Genomic DNA, 20,171 nt, shown 5'->3' with positions numbered 1-20,171 from the left:
GAATTGACTCCAGCGTCAATCATCCACACCGAGCCATCCAATGTAAACAAAACCCTAGGTAAAATCACAAAAGAAATTGAAGAAATGGCCAGAAAAGCGAAGATAGAAACCTTAGCCCTAGCGCTAACGAGTGAAATCTTGAGAATTACAAATATTCAAACTTTCAAGCAAGTTTGCAACGAAAAACTAAAACGAACGAAAATACTAATATACCAACCACCAAAACTGGTTGAAGACAAAGACGAGATACAAAGAATACTGAAACAATATCATGACACACCTACGGGAGGTCATGTAGGAGCAAATAGACTATATCAGAAGTTACGTTACTATTATTATTGGAGAAGCATGAAGAAATCCACATTTGATTTCGTAAAAAACTGCATTAGTTGTCATAAAAACAAACACACCATTAAAATTAATGAAAATTTTGTACTGACGCCTACACCCCAGAAACCATTTGACTCAATAGCCATGGACACTATAGGACCATTTACAAAATCAAATACAGGGAATAGGTATGCACTAACTATACAATGCGACCTATCTAAATATGTAATCATCAAACCAATACCTAACAAACAGGCAGAAACTTTAGCAAAGGCATTCGTTGAAAGTTTTATTCTTATTTACGGGACACCTTCGACCATTAGAACAGATCAAGGTACCGAATATAGGAATGAACTTTTCAATAAAATAGCTGAACTCCTCCTACATATGAAACAATCATTCTCAACACCTTATCACCCACAAACGATCGGAGGGCTGGAGAGAAATCACCGCTCCCGAGAAGGAGAGACCACGATTCACCCTTAAATCATGTCCGATTGAGCTGAAATTTTGCACAGATCTAAAAGCTAAACGAAACACGAGCTAAAAGAAACACTTGGTTTAATTGCTAATGAAAATACAGTATTTTTTTTTGTTTATATTTCAAATATGACTCATTTTAAGAAAAAAAAAATTCAACTATAAGGTGAAAGATAAATAACTATTTTTGATACAGTGAAAGGAAAAATCGTGTTTCTGAATATTCTAATTGAAAGATTATGAGGAATTGTTTGAATTATATTGCAGCGAAACAAAAAATGGATATGACTTTTGTGTCAAAGAACGAATAACAGAGCTGTTTTTCTTGGATGGCATTAACGTTCCCAGAGGAACTTTTGCCTTTTCAACGTAGGTACTATTGCGTCATTTTTGTTTGTAGTACTCAATTAAGATTTCTATGCCAAAGAACACGCCTTGGATGTATTCTGGAGTGGCAAGCTCTAAAATACGCGTGACCACAGTTGACGAAACAATCTCTCGACCAGAATGGGAATCGAACCCGAGTCCCCGGCATTATAATATGTGACGCTTACCACCCGACCACGGGAGCACCAACAGAGCGGCTAGAGATTATTTTGGTTTATAATGTATCATGCATTTTTGAGAGAAAGTCAACCCGTTTCATACCTGCTGTACGAAAAATCGAACCGTATTTCCGATAATTTTGCATGGCTTTGGAACGTAACCATATGCTGCCATTGCATGCCAAACCATTATAGTGATTTTCAGATTTTCGCGAAAAAAATAGTTTTGTTCTTTATTGAAAAATATAAAACCCTTTTTTTATTTATTTATTTTTTTTATTAGAGTGCCCATTCCCAGTTTAAATTAGACCGAAAAATCTATGTTCCCCTTTTCCCTAAAAATGTTTTTTTTTCAAAACTTCTTGAACTACTTGACCGATTCAGATCGACATAACGAATTGAAGGGAATTAGCTAGCTCTTTTGCCTTTTTCCCTTTTTTGAAAAACTATTACACCTGCATAAAGTTTGGATTTCGATTTTGTAATTATTATTATTATATTTGTTTTTTTTTATAGTTTACAGATTTCGAGACCAAGGGCGCTATATTTTTTATTTTTTCCTTGAAAGCTGAGGTGTTTTTACATGACATAAATATCAGAGATGCGTTTTTTATCAGTTTTGAGAAAATCAATTTTTGAACTATTTTTCTCAACAATGACTTTTTTTTTAAATTCATAACTTTTGAATAACTGAACCGATTAAAATGATCGGTCTATAATTAGAAATTATAATGAGCATTGATAATGTCACTATGTTACAGCTAATTGGCTTTAATTTGATATGTCTATGATCTGAATCGTTCCAGTTGTTCAAAAGTTATGATTTTTGCAATTAAGCGGTGCAATTAAGCATTGCATGTCATATCTTCCCGAACTCGAATATGATAACGGTCCATCCTTTGATAAAATCAAATGAATATTTGGGGATGAGATCTATGACGTACAGAATAATGGAGTGTTATACACGATGACCGCCGACAAAAAAAAATTAAAAAAGCTTTCATTTTCCTTATTCAATGTATGTCAAAAATGTGAAATGTGAAAATTGTAAATGTTAAAAATAAATTAAAATTACCCGAACGGATTGCTATTTTGCATTCTGTAGTCCGTCCGGCTCAAGTTCGATCACGTTATGCAAATATTTTTCGAAGTATTCAAATATTTAAAAGACATAGTCCTGACTTAAACTTCACTATTTTTCTATAGATTTTCTTGTACTTCTAATTTTCCATTTATGTTTGAAAATGAGGAAAGGTCGCCACATTTGCACAACTCGATTTGAGTCCAACGGATTACAGAATGCAAAATTACGACCCGTTTAGGTAATTCTGACTCGATCGGATTTCAGAATACGGGTTGAGTGGGTGGTTCTAGAATTTCCGAGGAAATTACACTACCGATTTTCTCAAGGTATTTTATCCACTAACCAAAGTATAGATGTGTGGATGTGCTAATCGTTGCGTGGGACAAGATCTTTAAAATATTTGTCTGACAATAGCAATGGGTTGACTCCTATTTTCACCGGAAAACATTGCTCGAGTTCACAAATGTAAGACAATGTAGGACAAATGTATGGTGAAATGGGAATGCTTCCAATTTTCGTTATATCAACCGTTTACGAATCAGGCATAGCACATCAAACAAACATCACAGAACTTCCGACTTGATTATGGTGAACATCATCAAAATTAATTCGTATCAAAAGTAGTTATTAACGTTGATCTATTTCATAGAATCGTAACCGGTTTTCTGACTTGAGACCTTTACTGATAGACGTAGTCACGTAAAACATGACATTAAGCGTTCTACCAAAGACCTGTAGTTTCTTTGAGGCTGAAAGGCCATATAAGATATGAAGCTACGCGTAACTAACCAGCTCTCAGATGAAGAAAAAAAAACTGGATGCTCTGGTGGTTCCCAGATAAGTTATCCAGATTTGAAGGACACTTCAAGGAAAACTGAAGATAACCATCACCAATAAGCAGAATCGGCTCAAGTTCGCACGGTAATACATTGAGGGCAAGACAAAAAGGCGTAATTTTTTTTTCTGACTGGTAAAAAAAATTATTTGGATCGGATTGTCACAGTTGCAACACCCAAACTAGCGTTGGCAGAAAACATGCCATCTTTGTCAGAAAAGATGCCATTTCCTGGTCATGAGAGTCAAATGCGCAAATAATGAGCTATTTTGGAACTTAAAAATGGTTCGTAGGTATGCGAGCAGACATCTCTCTCTGTTTTCTTTCCTCTTTTCATTTGGGATTGTGCAAAAAAAAAAGTCCATACAACGTCGTCAATGGGGATCGAACGAAGGCCGGCTGGAATGCGGAGCTACTTTACACGTCCACGCTTTCCATATAGCTGCCAGCGCTATTATAAAGGAGCGTGATAATATTACACCTCATCATAAAATGAAGTTGGAAGGTGTGGCCGATAAAGAAGAACATGAACGAATATATATCTTTCTCTGTCTGGGTCGTGTTTTTGGCAAACTATACGAAAAGCTTTCATTTGAATGTGTCTCCTGTTTCGCTCCCTCATATTGGCTCTAGCATATATATTATACAAATGATATACATGTATTGGGGAGTAGAACATTTTATGTTATCTTTCAGCTCATTTAATGTAATAAAATCAATAGTAGACATTAGAGATCCATTAATGCAACTTCTTTATGATTGGGACGTGCCAGCACAAATAGTAATAGATAATGAAAGTGCATTCGTTTCAAACATAATAGAGCAGCAAATCAGAAATCTAGGAATCCAAATTTTTAAAACACCAGTGCATAGATCAGAAACTAATGGACAGGTAGAAAGATGTCATTCAACTATCAGAGAAATAGCAAGATGTATTAAGGCACTTAACCCAGGTATAACTGTAAACAATCTAATTCAAGAAGCTGCACATAGATATAATAATACAGTACATTCATTCATTAAGCAAACACCTAAAACAGTTTATATAGGAGACAACCCAAACAATTTAAGTTTTTCAGAATTTGCCCAAAGAAAAGAACAAATCAATAAAAAAATATTACAATTGTTTAAAGACAAAGAAAACAAAATCGTACCCAAAAATTATAAAACATACATACCAGATAGCTAAGCATACGAAAAAACTTTTACCAATAATAAAAGAAAAAGCAGATACAATATTGTAAAAATTAAAGAAAACCACGATACCTATGTAATTGATTCCAATAACAGAAAGATACACAAAACAAATCTTAGAAAAGACACAAGCAATTGAAAAATGTACAAATCTCTTCCTTTTTCAGATTCGCCTTCTGCGTATCAATGGTACATTCAGGCATTCATATACACGACCTCACGAATAATCCGTTAGCTATTATACCGTTAGGGAAAGCCAAGGTCAAGACAGGGTACGTAAGAATTGTACATCCGATAGATTTAATTCAGATAGGCAACACAATAGCAAATGTTAATGAAGAAATACAATTGAATCCATCAAGCAATCCATTATATGAACTTATGCAAATAAAAAATTATAAATTATACGAAACATTCCTTAAGTTAAAACCATTTGTAACAAGACAGAAACGATGGGATACATTAGGCACCGTATGGAAATGGGTAGCAGGTAATCCAGATGCAGAAGATCTACGAATAATCAACGCAACGCTTAACTCCCTCATTACACAAAATAACAAACAAGTTATGATCAATCAAGCTATAAGTAACCAAATCCAAGAAGTAACCGATTTAGCCAATCAAATATTAGCAATGGAAAGGCAAAAATCAAAAAACCATTCCATTGAAATCAATCACCTCATGATATTATCAAACCTAGATTCTCTTCAAGATCAAATAGAAACACTAGAAGAAGCAATCTTAATGGCAAAACATGGCATTCCAAGCAGCAAGTTATTATCCATGCGCGACTTCAATACAATAGCAACCTTTTTGGGAAACCACGATATATCCGTTACATCATTCGAAGAACTCCTATCACAATCAACCGCCCAAGTAACATTAAACACCACTCATATTGCATATATTCTAAAAGTACCTCAATTCTCAAAGAATATCTATGAATACGAATATATTGACTCTGTCATTAAAAACAACAAACGAATCGCATTACAACGCAATTACCTTATGCGAAATATTACACATATATACGAATCAAATCGACCATGTGAAGACCAAGGAAACTATTTTCTATGCGAAACCACAACATTAACCTCAAGTAATGATTGCATTAACCGACTCATCCGAGGACAGCATTCTAATTGCATTTTCGAAAAAGTGTACTCAAAAGGATTAATCAAACGAATAAACGACGCTTCTATTCTCATCGATAACGCAATAGTAGCAATCTCATCAAATTGCAGCAATTCGAATCAACAACTCAATGGTTCATTCCTCATCCAATTTGAAGCATGCAGCCTGCAAATCAATGGAGAATTCTTCTCTAATTTCGAAGCCATCATACCTGGACGACCATATCATCCTACAACAGGTCTACTAGTTACCGAAATTGACACTCTCGATACACCACCTGCCGAGTATTTACAAAACCTAACATTGGAAAACAGAGAACAACTAGAAACAATAAATCTTCAAAATAATTCACTTACATGGAAGCTCAACTTATTTGGATCATTTGGAGGAGTAACGTTTATTTCAATTATCGCCATCATCGGATTATTCCTATACAATTCCCGGAAACCAACTATCAAAGCAGAATTCAACATTCTAGAAATCAACAAAGAAAATATCGCCCTTGAAGAAACACATTCTCCAGTCAGCGGAAAAGATGAAATCATCATAACAAATCCAGAGTCAACATCATGCAGAATTAACAGAACAGCGCAAAAAAGAAATTCAATCATTTATCGATATGCCATCACCATTTAGAACAATTCAACTTTGAGGACAAAGTTACTTAAGAGGGGAAGAGTTAACAACAACATCTAAGGCCAGGATAACCCAGCAACATAAATAACGGGCCACTCAACATCATCACTCCGTTTCTTAATATAAACAGAAATCCGCTTAGCTAGCCGATAGATAAATAATGCCAAGAATCAATTAGTCAGCTCAGTGAAATGATAAACAAGCTCACGGTCATCGCGAAAGAATAAACAATCCCACGATCAGGATTAAACGCGAATATCGCGTCTTACTAAAATCTGTTATAAATATCAGGGCAAATGAATTGTAAGTTCAGTATTAAGATAGAAGTGAATAAAAGCACTGTGGTGCAGTGAAAAGAAAGAAATTGTTTTTTTTAGACAGTTTTAGAGTATAAGATTTAACTCGCGTCTAACAGATGCACACAGTTGCAGCTATAAAAATGAAGCATCGCAAGAATAACCGTTTATGAAAAATAATTTCTCGACTCTCGGTCAAAACCGTCAACAAAGCTAGGAGCTTGTTGTAAGTTCGTAAACGAAGCTCAATGCCGTCAACGCGAAGTGAGCTTCGTTTACGACTATAGGGGAGCGTAAAAGATAATAATTTTCAGGCGGTGTTCAACTTTTTTGATTCCATATGGCTTTCTAGCAAATGAAAAATATTAGTCTAACTAACTATTTCTCTCAGTGTGACGATTAATCGACTAACCGATCATTTGGGGCGATTAATCGTGTCGAAAATAACAAACTACTGAAAACTAATCGATTAGCTTATGAACGATTTATTTCAAAAATCGGGGATCACTTCCGATGCGCACGAGAGCAAATACGAATGGCAACTAAAAGTATCGAAGGTGTGCTATTCACATGGACAGCTAGCGTTCACAGCTCGAGGGGAAACATAAAACGCAAAACGAGCAGAATAAGCGACACAGAAAGATTCAGAGAATTTTCCTCAGAGAAGATGCAATACTTATACGCTAGCGACAGCTTACTTACTATGCAAGGGTGGAGTTTACTTCGCAAATATTCTCTTTTCGCTATCCCCTTCGTTGTTTCTATTCTAGTGGCTGCATAAGTTGCCCGTTAATGACAGCTCTGTTCGGGGCAGCACACAAATGGACAGAACAAATGTATGGGGAAATGGGAATGCTTCCAATTTTCATCAATTTAAACCATATACAGACTATGGGATTGTAATATATAGCATATAAAACAAATTTTAGAAAATTTCCGATTCGATTGGTATGCAAATCGTTCAAATCCGTTCGCAGCAAAATTAGTTATTAACGTTAACTTTATATTTCATAAAAACGTGACCTGTTTTCTGATTTGGCACCCTTAATGTGAGACGTAGTCCTACGACAAAAAACACTCCTGACAGCGGTGGGATTCGAACCCACGCCATTTCTGACTGGTGCCTAAAACCAGCGCCTTAGACCGCTCGGCCACGCTGCCTACACGACAGCTTCATCGAAACGCGCCATTCATATATCATAACTCTTTCGAAGGATGTAAATTCTCCATATAGAAATACACGCTGAAAGAACTCTTGTGGATTATTCATCCCACGCCTGACGAGATATAAATAAAATTCAACAGAAATCTAACGTCGAACGTGTACTCGTAATATTTACTCCCAAGCGAAAAACAAAAATAAAAAAACCAAAGGCAGAAATTAACCAAATTTGAGTTTGAAAAGCACACGTCGCGACACGACTGGAGATTACACGCAGCAGAACAGCATCCCAAGGCGTTCGAGCATATTTTCTATTCGCAAAAAAGGGCTCTTTCATCGGAAGGCTACGGCACTGCCTTCCAAACCAGCCGCCAAGTGTGTGCGACGAAAAACGCGGATTAGACCGCATTTCGCGTGTGTACCTTTTTGTTCGCCTATCCTCCCTCGTTTTGCATCGGAATGAATGAAGCAAAAATTGGTGCAGGGGAAGGCGCATAATCGTCGGTATGTTGGGTTTTTTTCCTCTCATCTCTGAAATGGACGAATGTGTAGGTGTGTGTGTGTGTGTGTGTTCGTCGTTAGAAGCGTCATTTTGTGCCGCAAAAACGATTTGCTGACGGATTTATGAGTGCCGGCGTGTAAAACCGAGGAAAAATGCTCTTCGAGAATGCGAGAGGGTGGGCACCAACGCCCAATCTCGCCCCAATCGCCGAAGACGGCCGTGTAAATCACGAATCAAAGGAATTTTCTTTCACTCCACTGAGCTTAATGCTTGATTTGATAATCCGTCGGTGAGAAGCAGTGGAATTTCGCGCGGTTCAAATAAATCGCTCGGTGCGGATTTTGAAATATGCCACTTAGGGAAAAATATTTTTTTCGATAATTCTCGAAACGCAGTGAGAAATTCTGACGGGGAGTTTATATAATTTATCGGTTGCGTAGGGGGAGGGGAAATCAAGAGGGCTTAAAATTCCATCAATTATGTCAGTTTTAGTCACACTCGTATGAATGCCGTTCAAGTTTTAAAAAACCATTAAAGCCCCGAAAACTTTCAGCCATAGACTGCACAAGTTATGGCAAATTAAACTGCTTAAATCGAGAACCTAACGAATGCGAACCAGAGTAATGAGCGGATTGGGCTCAATATTTCTTCCTCCACTTCGTCGTCGAATATGTCGAAGTGGTCGCAGCGGACGCAAAAAAATCGTGCTAAAAATCCTCTCCAAAGTCGTTGCTCAGAACGGACGGAATAAAAACTATCCTCCTTTTTGAGGCACTGATTTTTTTCCCTCTCTCCAGCCTCTAAATTAAAAGTGATAAATTTCGAGCTACTCTATCGTTCGGGAAGGAAATAGACTTCGAAGTCCTTCTTGGGACTTGAGTTGCGTCCAGTGCAGCGGCCCAACCAGCCCTGCACAGGGCATTATCTAGGACTATTAAACCGCAGCAAATGGCACTCGTGAGAATCTTTCCAGTGCCGGATTCGCTCCCTCCTGGATGGTGCCGACCGTGAGGGGTCTATACCGTTCAATATTTCATCATTATCGGAAAAGACAAACTGTTATTGTGTTTCGGTATATTTTCTGTGCGGAAAATTCCACGATTGGAAAAGTGTTACTACCCGCTCAGCAGCATCAGAAGCAGCAGCAGCCGGAATCCCCAGCCAGAGTATTCATCAGCCGGAAGCAGCCAGGGATCGTAAGTGAGTATGTATGTATGTGTGTGTGTGTTTACCGTTGGAAGTGATATTGATAGACTTCGAGATGTTCGGTGACGTTTGCCGGTTCTCGGGGCCTAATGTGAATAAATAGAATGTTTCTTTGCGCAAGCAAATTTAAGCTGCGAGTGAAGACGGTAAATCCATTCGCCTGCAGGTGGAATACTTATCAACGATTTATGGGTTTGCTTAGGAACAGAGATAAGCATGTGAAAATGCGCAAAAATCGATTAATGTCTCAGAGTGCAGGTTTCGGGAAAAAGTATTATATTCTCAATATAGGCTTGATTATATTCTATTGGGTTGTCCGGAAGGTTCAATATAGATCTTAAATCATCCTTCAAAAACATCTGGTTGATTACAAAATTGGTGGTACAGGTTCCACACAATCCGGCTGCAAAAACGGCTATCAGTCTGTTTCCGATTGAGATCAATTTTACAGGAAAGTTTATCATTTTGAGAACATCGTGCGCAAGATAATATCCGTAATCCGACGACATTCCACGTGAGAGGTTATTCACATTGGAATTCATTAACTAACGATCTTACTCTCTTAAATTCCAAATTTACATTTGAGGAGAAATGTTTAGACCATTTTAACCGTTCAAATGGACAAACAAATCATATTAGTTATGTTATTCAATGAAAATTGCATTAGCGGCACACTATTCTGCATGCGATATCATTCTAGCATTTTGAAGTTACTTAATATGTATTTAAAAAAATGAAATAAATATAAACCGTACTTTCTAGAGTATCTCCCAAAGCATCCAAATACGAAGAGCATCTTTTGTAGCCATTCAGATTAAGTTAGACTTACATTTATTGTAAGTTTTAGATTGAAATTCATTGCAGCAATTATAATAAATTTTAATTCACCGTACTCATGTAATTTAGGTTTCCAAATAAATTTCCATTGCTAAATGATATTATTCAATGATTTTTAAGTTAATTTCAAACTCAACTGGCGAAAATTTGATATATATATTTTTCTATTTTTTTATAGTTTTCCTTAAAGGCTGAGATTGTTTACATAACATATCCAAAAAACTGAGATTAATTTATTTTCGTTTTTAAGTTATGATTTTTCAAAGTCAACCGATGGTCCGAAAAATCATTGTTCCTCTTTTTTCTAAAAATGATTTTTGAATTACTGAACCGATTCAGATAATCGACTTATAAAATTGCAGGTAACGAGTCTTCAATGAAAAATATTACACCTGCGAATAAATTGGATTCTAATCGCTTAGCTCTAGTCTAGATGCATAGGATTATTGAACGAAGACTGGAAAATAGTTAACTTCGAAAAATCATAAATAAAAAACGGAAAAGAAACACCTTTCTGATTTTTGTGTATACAGAACGGACTCGATTATATACAGTCTCCGATTGCTTTTCACTGTATATAATCGAGTAAAATGTAAAAAAAATGTTCATTCGTTTTTCATGCATTTTTCGTGTCTGTAATAAAGGGTGTGTCACATCAAATTGCATCACGGAAAAAACACTGTAGAAATTAAATTTTTAGGAATTATATCTTCAGCTTGTAATCAGATAATCAGATAAGAGTGTATAGATCACGTTGGCCATGCTTCACTGTCAATTTTTCGTAAATTTGAAAAAATGTCGTCGAACGAAAAAGAGCGTCGTGAATTAATCCTGTGCACTCATTTCGAGAATCCGGAGTTGTCACATCGGGACATCGGTAAGATGCTGGGAATCGTCCAATCCACGGTCAGCAGAGTACCAAAAAGAATACTTCGAGAACCTAACCATCGACCGGAAGGTGAAGAACGGCAAAAATGGATGCTCCGTCAGTGAAAAAGATCACAAGCGCGTAGTTAAGCAGTTTAGACGTGATCCGAGAAGTTCGGTCCGGGATGTCGCCAATAAGCTGAATTTGTCAAGTTCATTCGTCCAGCGGACCAAGCAGCGGGAGGGCCTGCGTACATACAAGGTTCAGAAGGCTCCTAACCGCGACGAAAGGCAAAACATGGTGGGGAACACGCGAGCCCGGAAGCTGTACACCGAAATGCTGACGAAGCCGCATCGCCTAGTAATGGACGACGAAACCTACGTCAAAGCGGACTTTCGTCAGCTGCAGAAACTATCCAAGTTTGCCAAAAAGTACATGGTGTGGCAAGCGATCTGCTCTTGCGGAAAGCTTCGTGATGACCTGCACGGTAAACGGGCAGGTTTACCTTAAGGAGTGCCTACAGAAGCGCTTACTACCACTATTGAAGCAGCACGAGGGCCCGACCATCTTCTGGCCGGATCTCGCTTCGTGCCACTATTCAAAGGACGTGTTGGAGTGGTACGAAGCCAACGGGGTCACCTTCGTGCCAAAGGAAATGAACCCGCCCAACGCGCCGGAGCTTCGCCCAATAGAGAAATATTGGGTGATTATGAAGCAGGCCCTCGGGAAGAACCCAAAAGTTGTCAAATCGGAGGCGGACTTCAAGAGAAAATGGATTTCTGTTCAAAAAAAACTACAACCTGACGTTGTACAGAACCTTATGGACGGGGTAAAGAGGAAGGTGCGAGCATACGGGCTTGGGCTCGAAGTATGAATAAAAAGAAAATGCCAAAAGTTGTTTAATAGTTTTTATTTTACTGTATAAAATTTTCAAAAGGATCGGTCTACTGGGCGAATTTCTACAGCGTTTTTTCCGTGATACAATTTGATGTGACACACCCTTTATAAAAGAATATGAAATATGAAATGTATCAATTTTACAGGTTTTCCTTCTCAGGATACCTTAAGATGGACTCTGTCGTGTGTTGTAACACATGAGATTTCCGGATTTTTGTTTTGTCGAGAGGTCAATTGTTCGCATTTACATAATCACATCACTTACCGCAGTGAATCCTGATTTTTCTTAACCATTCCCACTAACAACTATCCCTTCCATGATAAACGCTAGGGAACCACGCTATAGAGGCGACCCTTCTGGCCTTCGGGCGGCGAATAGCATACTAACATTCCTTCCCTTCCCCTGGTGACTGTAAGGACGTGGCCGGCGTCGTTATTGACCATTTAAAGCTCGAATCACCGAAAATTGCACAACGAGAATGATTTGCTAGTCCCAAGCGTCATTCTGTGTGTTCTTTGTGCAATTTGGTTGGATCAGGTCAATCACGGAGAGCAACTTCGAATTGTACAGTCTACCCAAGCTCAAGATCAAGCTCAAGCTCTAATCGCTCTACAATTTGTCTTTTGGCACTTTCTTAATTTCGCTGCAATATCGATATAAACAGTTCCTGGTGAAAATTCAACAAAACCTTCAAAAATCACGATTTTTACCCCACTGTACATATAAAAGGCACTTCAATTTCGCCTTAACGTTGAAAAATTTCAATTTTTGTGGAAATGAGTCATATTTGAAATGTAAAAAAAAAATTTCAAGCTGCAAAAATTGTATACAATCGAATCATATATAATCGTGTCTGTATATAATCGAGTCCGACCTGTATTACGTAAACAAAAAATATTAAGAAAAATAACTGATATTATATAGTATAATATTGAGAAATTTAACTGAGAAAACTATGAAAAACTAACACTACATAACTACATAACTACAAAAAGGAAAATCAAAATTTTTCGCGAATGTAATTTTTTTTTTCAAAATAGACTTGGCTTAAATTTTATGTATCGATCATCAAAATCGGTTCAGTGGTTCAAAAGTGTAAAATAATGTAATAAAATGTAAAAAATTAAGAAAACAGGTCTAATGTTTTGCAATAAAGAACAAAATTACCAATTTTGACGAAAATTTGAGAACCACTATATAGATTTGGCATGGAATAGCTGTATATAAAAATTTAGTGTGACGGTGTTTAAGGTCGAACTCCTTCGAAACGGCTCACTTGATTTTAATGAAATTATACACAAAAATGATGAGCATGAGAATAGGTCTTAAACTATATTACATACCGCTAGGACATAGGATTATCGTATATTTAGTACCTACTTTTCTGAATATTTTTAGAGTATTTTTATGGCCAATTTATGAATTGCAATGCAATCTGCAATCTCAAATTTTCATCCAAATCATCCTTTTTATCTTTTTAATTTCGTGATTTTAGTATTTTCGTATACACGATATACAAATAAAAAATTAAAGCTAATTTTTGAAACAAAACCAGCTTATTTACGTTGCTTAATGACAAATGGCGATTCATCCGAACGGGCTGGAAGCCTTAACGAAAGAACACAATGAATTATTGAAATCCTTCAGATCACGCATGCTCGGACAGCAAAATGTCAATCGCGCTATTGTCATCAATCCACATAAAACACCAGCTGGAGAGCACCTGTGTAGATTCAATGATTCGAATTATTATTTTTGAATACGTGGTTACAAGACACGAAACAAACTAGAGAGTGTGCTCGATGGATTTTCATGAGTATCGCACAAAGATTCGACGCAATATTCTACGGTATTGTAAGCTGTGTCAGAAATTCATGGTCGACATGTACGCGAAGGTAGATAGCGAACAACTTTAATTCCTACAACACAATCTACAGAAGCGGCGTGAGGAAGAATAAACTCACTTTCAAAAAGCTATCATGAACAACGATGACACAGCATTCGTTATTACCAAGCTAAATACATTGTCATGTAAATCGATATTATATTTGGCTCGGAAATTCTAGATCCGTTTACGGATCAACTACTCACCGGTATTCTCAAATACGATTAAGTCAGAATTACCCGAACGGGTCGCATTTTTTGTATTCTGTAATCCGTTCGACTCAAGTTCAATCGAGTTGTGATAATGTTGTGACACAAGTCGACGCAATTCGGCATAGACGACATTGAACTTATTGTTCCATTTCTGTAATAACGGTAACGGATTTTCGGTGGAATAAAATTTTGAGAACGAAAAATATAATTGTAATCTAGCTATACAGCTTGGATTTTTATTTTAGAATGGAAAAGTCGATTTTGATCAATTCGTGAAATCCGATCGGATTTCGGAATATGGATTACTGTTCGATATTGTTGGCGGTTGATTGTCTTAATTACGTTTTTATACTTTAAGATAAAAATATATTATTAAAATATACAGGGTTTTCCATTTCGGGCTTCCGAAAGTATACAGCCCTGCGCTGACAACCGTTTAACATAGCTGTCAACCAAAGCGTCATATCGTTAGTTGAATGTCTGCCATTTTACAATATGGATCGTTTTAGCATCGCACAACGTGTTAATTTTGTTAAATTATACTATAAAAATGATGAAAAACCGGCAAATGTTTTTCGAGCATTACGGACGGACTTTGGTCGTCATGGACGGCCTACAGAGCACACAATCGCTAATGTAGTGCGTAATTTCGGTCAAACTGGATCCGTAGCGGATATTGTGAAACCTGTGCATCATCGTAATGTGCGTTCGGCCGAAAATATTGCTGCTGTTGCTGCCATTGTGGAGGATGGCCCGAATGTTTCGATTCCACGGCGTGCTCAGCAATTGGGCTTGTCAAACACATCATTGTGGCGAATTTTGCATTTGGACTTGCACCTTTCTTCTTCTTCTTCAATGGCACTAACGTTCCTAGAGGAACTTCGCCGTCTCAACGTAGTATTACTTGCGTCATTTTTATTAGTACTTAGTTGAGATTTCTATGCCAAATAACACGCCTTGAATGCATTTTGAGTGGCAAGCTCTAGAAATACGCGTGATCACAGTGCAAGTCGGAGGAAATTTTTTTGACGAAAAATTCCCCCGACCAGAACGGGAATCGAACCCGAACACCCGGCATGTTAGTTATGACGCTAACCACTCGGTCAAGGGAGCACACTTGGCCGAGTGGTTAGCGGACTTGCACCTACATCCATATAAAATCCAACTGGTACAAAAATTAGAGCATGGTGACCATGGAATGCGTCGGGCATACGTCGATTGAGTGAACGAACAACAGCAGCAAAATGCTAAATTTTCGCATCAAATTTTTTTCAGCGATGAGGCACATTCCGAGCTCGGTGGCTATGTGAACACCCAAAATTTCCGTATATGGGGCTCAGAAAATCCACACGTGATTGTTGAGAGGCCATTGCATCCGCCAATAGTCACTGTTTGGTGCGCATTATGGTCTGGTGGAGTCATCGTGCCGTATTTCTTTGAAAATGAGGACGGTGAGACGGTAACTGTGAATGGTGAGCGCTATGGCCGCATGTTAACCGATTTTTTTTTGCCATAAATTGAAGATATGGATACGGATGACATGTGGTTTCGCAGGACGGCGCCACGTGCCACACAACACGACCGAACATGGCCATATTGCGAACGAAATTTGAGGGACGCATAATTTCGCGTTTTGGTGATGCCAATTGGCCGTCCAGATCATGCGATTTGAACCCGCTAGACTGTTTTTTTTGTAAGGTTATGCGAAAGAACGTGTCTATGCCAACTCTCCGCAAACTCTTGAACATTTGAAAGACAACATTCGTGAAGTTATGACCGAGATACCGCATCATATGTACCGAGAAGTCATCGAAAATTACCTGTTCCGGGTCAAGGTGTGCGAGGAAGCCCTAGGTGGACATTTGAATGATGTTGTATTTCACACATAATGGCATAAACCAAACTTTAATTTGAAATAAAAGTTTCATCGAAAATCGAATTCTAAGTGTGTTTTATTTCAATTTACTTTCGGAATTTAAAGTTGGAAAACCCTGTATTACTGAAATAAATTACTAAAATATATCACATCAAATATATCAAAACGTCAATGAAATACATTTAAAAAGATTGTTCAAATGTTTTTTTTTAATGTTGTCGGTGGTCATCGTCTATAGGGTTAAATCCTCTGTATGTCATACCCAAGTAACCATATGCATTAACATATAGCTCTATTATAGCACTAATGTCTAATTCCAAATGGCAGTATAGCTGCTTTTATGATGCTTATAGTTTCATATCAACATTATTAATGCATATAAACAATAATGAAAATAAGCATTAATTAAAACCTTTTTATTTAGTGCTACCATGCAATTCTTACAAGCATTTTGATAAAACTTTACAAAAAAAATACGAAATAAACATAACATAACCCTTTGAATTATTATTGAATTGCGATAGGATTGTTTTGTTTATATCCAGACCCGTTCATACATGAATTTTTGAGCAGATATGTTAGCGGAATAGAACTATTTACAATTTATTTAACTGTTTCTACAGTGATCTAGAGAGCAAAGGCACAACAGAGAAACACACATGTTGCAGAAGTACTCCGGTTCGAATCTCACAAGGTAATTTTCATATAACAATTATTTCTCATTCTAAACAGTGCATCGTAACCTATATAATGAAGAAACATGTTAAAAACCTCAAGGTTTAGAAGGGTTGCAATAAATATCTGGTGGGCCCATGAAATGTACATATTTAGTTTTAGTTATTTTTTAGTTTACTGTCGGATCCCGATTGATTCGATGGTTGTTTCCTAGAAAAATCCAAAGAAATCAAATTGGCGCTTCTATTAAGTCTTATATAAGCATTATTACTGCTTAGTAAAGACTGCCATCACAAGTGACGTTTTCAGTTCGCCCTCAGTAAGCTTTAAAAATGTTTATTGAAAGCTCTTACTGAAGCCCTATATTTCGCCTTCTTAGCATTATATACACCCTAAATCGGTTTATATAGTGTTGTAAGCATTTATTCTGTAATCTATATGTGGATACAGCACTTATGTAACACGTTTGTCGCCCAACGCGATCTAACTGAGTTTCTTGCGGGGCTCATCTTGTCGGTGAAATCTGAAATTAAGGTCAAACATTGTTTGTACACAACGTTCATCAGATATTGCTTTTTTTTCAATTTGAAAATGTATTGAGAACAATAGCACATGTCAATTTCAAATAATATGGGTTTCGTATGAAACAGTAATACAAACCATCCGTAATGTAAATTAATAAAAAGTATAGAATGATCATTGCATTTTTATGAGGTTGATTTTATGATTTTTCTACATATCCTAAATTTATATTTAAATGCTATTTCCATCAAATTCGGTTTGAAAATCCTATTCAATTTGAACGAGGAAAGTGTCACTCATATCTGGGTGACGGGGCGATGAACGTGTTAAGATCATTTCTTAGTGCTTACTGATTACCTGGGTTGGTTCTATCGCCACATATCCGTTTGATCTTCATCAAAAATGGATCACACATTCAAAATACAGCAATCAACGATTAAGATTATTAATTGCTCAACTTTGCTATGAAAAATGAACCTGAAATGAAATCAATACAATGTGTCAATTTCGGAAATCAAATCGAGTGTTATTTATCATTCCCGGTTTTCGGGTTACCAGTTTCTAGATTTCGTTTTTTTTAGATCTCACGAAGCAAGTGAAGGAGTTCAGTGTCAAAGAACGGGTAGAATGGGGGAATGACCTTTAGTTATGAAATGTTTCGAAAATTAGGGACTGGATAATGTGAGACTAGTTGGAAATTGTCTCAGTTTTCGAATGAAACTATTATAATTGTCCTATGTAGCAACAGTTCCTATTCAGAACGAGTTTAAGAAAACTATAATTTTTATTTGAATCTACAATTGTTGATTTTACGCATACAGTAAAAGTCATCACCCCAAAAGAAACTCAATAAGCTACATAATACCCTGTAGTGGTACTGGGGGCAAAGTGGTCACCTGCTTGTTTGGTAGTATAACTATTGCCTATATATGCCGTATTGATAGTCACCTTATGTTAGAAGAATTTAATGACTAATGACAAAAACAGAAATTACTCACTCGATAGCCATTCGGCCGTAGTTCTGTGCGCATGTTATCTAAGGAATTTCTCGTGAAATTTAGTTTATGCAATCTGATATATTGGACAAATCATCAGATTGAACGACTGTTCACATATTCTAGGAGAGGGGAACATACATTTTGCTTAATCTCAGCGATTAATTAGCATAGAAATTATTTTGATGTTTGGGGGCAAAGTGGTCATAGGTGTATAACAACTTACAATGTTCTGTTTACTGAAGCTGATATACCTCATCACATTCTGCTCTTGATGAAGATTCTTTTGTGGCTTTGAGCCTGGATAAATATATCACTCCAACTAAACCAAACCTCATTATGCGGAACATTATGTGTTTATTAATACGTTTTTGTATGCAAGAGAAACTTTCAATTGAGACTTAAGATGAATAGATCAAGTTTATTTCATACATGTACCTACGCAAAAACGCATAAATCTATCCCATTTAGCCTGATATGTGCGATGACCACTTTACCTCCAAGCAAAAAAAAAGTTCGATTTTTCACCTTTTTTTTCTAATGATGAAAAGAGTACTATTTTGAATTTTTATAGTAAAAGCCGTTTGCTATTTTAAAGAACACTGACGTGAACTATAATATTCTTCGAAAAACGGGAATTGAAGCGGCATGTGGGCGCTGGAAATGGGCATATTCCTTAGGGTGACCACTTTGTCCCACTTCCCCTATATAATATTAGAGGAACAAGCGATCAAATTTACGAATGTCGCTTGCGTTGATTGAGTTCCATTGCACCAGCATGAAGAAACTGCCAATGAAAGAAAGAGTTCTGTAATAGAACATTTTTACGTGAAATCAACTGGCCACGTTTCGAAGCTCCCCGTTTTACGTGCATGATCCTCTACTATCAATGGAAAAAGCTCGTTCGTTCAGCTACTTCTAAAAGCTCACAGTGAGCGGAAAGTTTTTTTTTTTGAAAAACGCAGAACAAATTTACTTTAAAACACGCCAGAATTATCCTATAACGAAGACGTTTTTTAGGAAATGTCTGTGTCATTACTGGATTTCTCAGTCACTATATTGTAAAAATATATTCGAGATTGGAAGAACGACGCTGCACGTGTTTTTTTTCCGATACACGATGCAATATTTGTAATAGGTTGTTAAATAATTAATAATGTCACCATTTAACAAACCATAATAGTAAGTAAGCAGGGAAACATGAAATGTACGGCTCGATATATACTGAAAATAAAAGTATAACTAAAATGTTTGCTTCAAATAATTTGCAAATATAAGGGGTAACAGATGAAGTATTGAAATATTTATTTTATTATAAGAATAAAATAGGCATAAAACTCACCTCGACCGTCGCGTCGTGGGGTCCTTCATCACCATGACTTCTGTGATTTCTCCGAATTTACTAAAGTAATCTCTAAGGCTTTCTATAAGGGAAAAAAGAGAGAGAAAAGGGGAAAATATTTCCCAGTTAGCAAGGTTCGAAAATTCTAAACTCTGAAACGCTGAAAACAAGAGTTGACCAGATGACTGAACGATGGTAGCAAGCAACAACAGCAGCAGCGATAGAAAGCAAACTCTGCTTGACATTCTTCGATATCGGTGGACCAAATCTACTGGTCTGCCAGCACTCCGCCAGCCCCCTTGCGTTTCATCGGGCACATATTTTCGGCAGAATTTTCTCATTAGCTCCCAAACTTCGTTCGGGCACTTTGACCTTCCGAGACCTTTTCACCGAAAATTTGCACAGAAAAAAAAGAAACGCAATCGCCTCGCCGCAGCAATCTCAAGTCCCACAACTAATCCTTTTACTGTGTCCCTTTTTTCCCGTCCCAGCAACTGCAGCAGCAGCGGCATCATGGAAGGAAGAACGAAGGGGGCAATGAGTGTTGTTTAAAAAAATCCACCCTCCATGGACACCCCTCGTCCCTGCCGTAAGCATTTCCCAGGTATGACTATGACTAGCCATTGAAGTTGCGGAATGTGTGAGTACAGCTCAAAG

The 20,171-nt window shown here is 37.2% G+C and overlaps 1 protein-coding gene and 1 non-coding gene across 6 annotated transcripts in view; both read right to left on the bottom strand.

The window, feature by feature from the left end:
* LOC129769306 (RNA-binding protein Musashi homolog Rbp6) overlaps nucleotides 1–20,171 on the bottom strand; it is a 1,713,766-nt gene that overhangs the window by 932,263 nt on the left and 761,332 nt on the right. For all 5 annotated transcript variants that reach the window (XM_055771465.1, XM_055771464.1, XM_055771461.1 and 2 more), the window contains exon 3: nucleotides 19,515–19,596. In XM_055771465.1, coding sequence (XP_055627440.1) covers nucleotides 19,515–19,596 — 82 coding nt within the window. The remainder of the gene's footprint in view (nucleotides 1–19,514; nucleotides 19,597–20,171) is intronic.
* On the bottom strand, nucleotides 7,616–7,695 carry Trnal-uag (transfer RNA leucine (anticodon UAG)). Its single transcript has one exon. It is a non-coding gene; the product is annotated as a tRNA-Leu (tRNA).

The sequence above is a fragment of the Toxorhynchites rutilus genome, chromosome 2 (genome assembly GCF_029784135.1).
Source record: "Toxorhynchites rutilus septentrionalis strain SRP chromosome 2, ASM2978413v1, whole genome shotgun sequence".
Classification (NCBI taxonomy): domain Eukaryota; kingdom Metazoa; phylum Arthropoda; class Insecta; order Diptera; family Culicidae; genus Toxorhynchites; species Toxorhynchites rutilus.
This window is presented reverse-complemented; position numbering and strand designations above follow the sequence as displayed.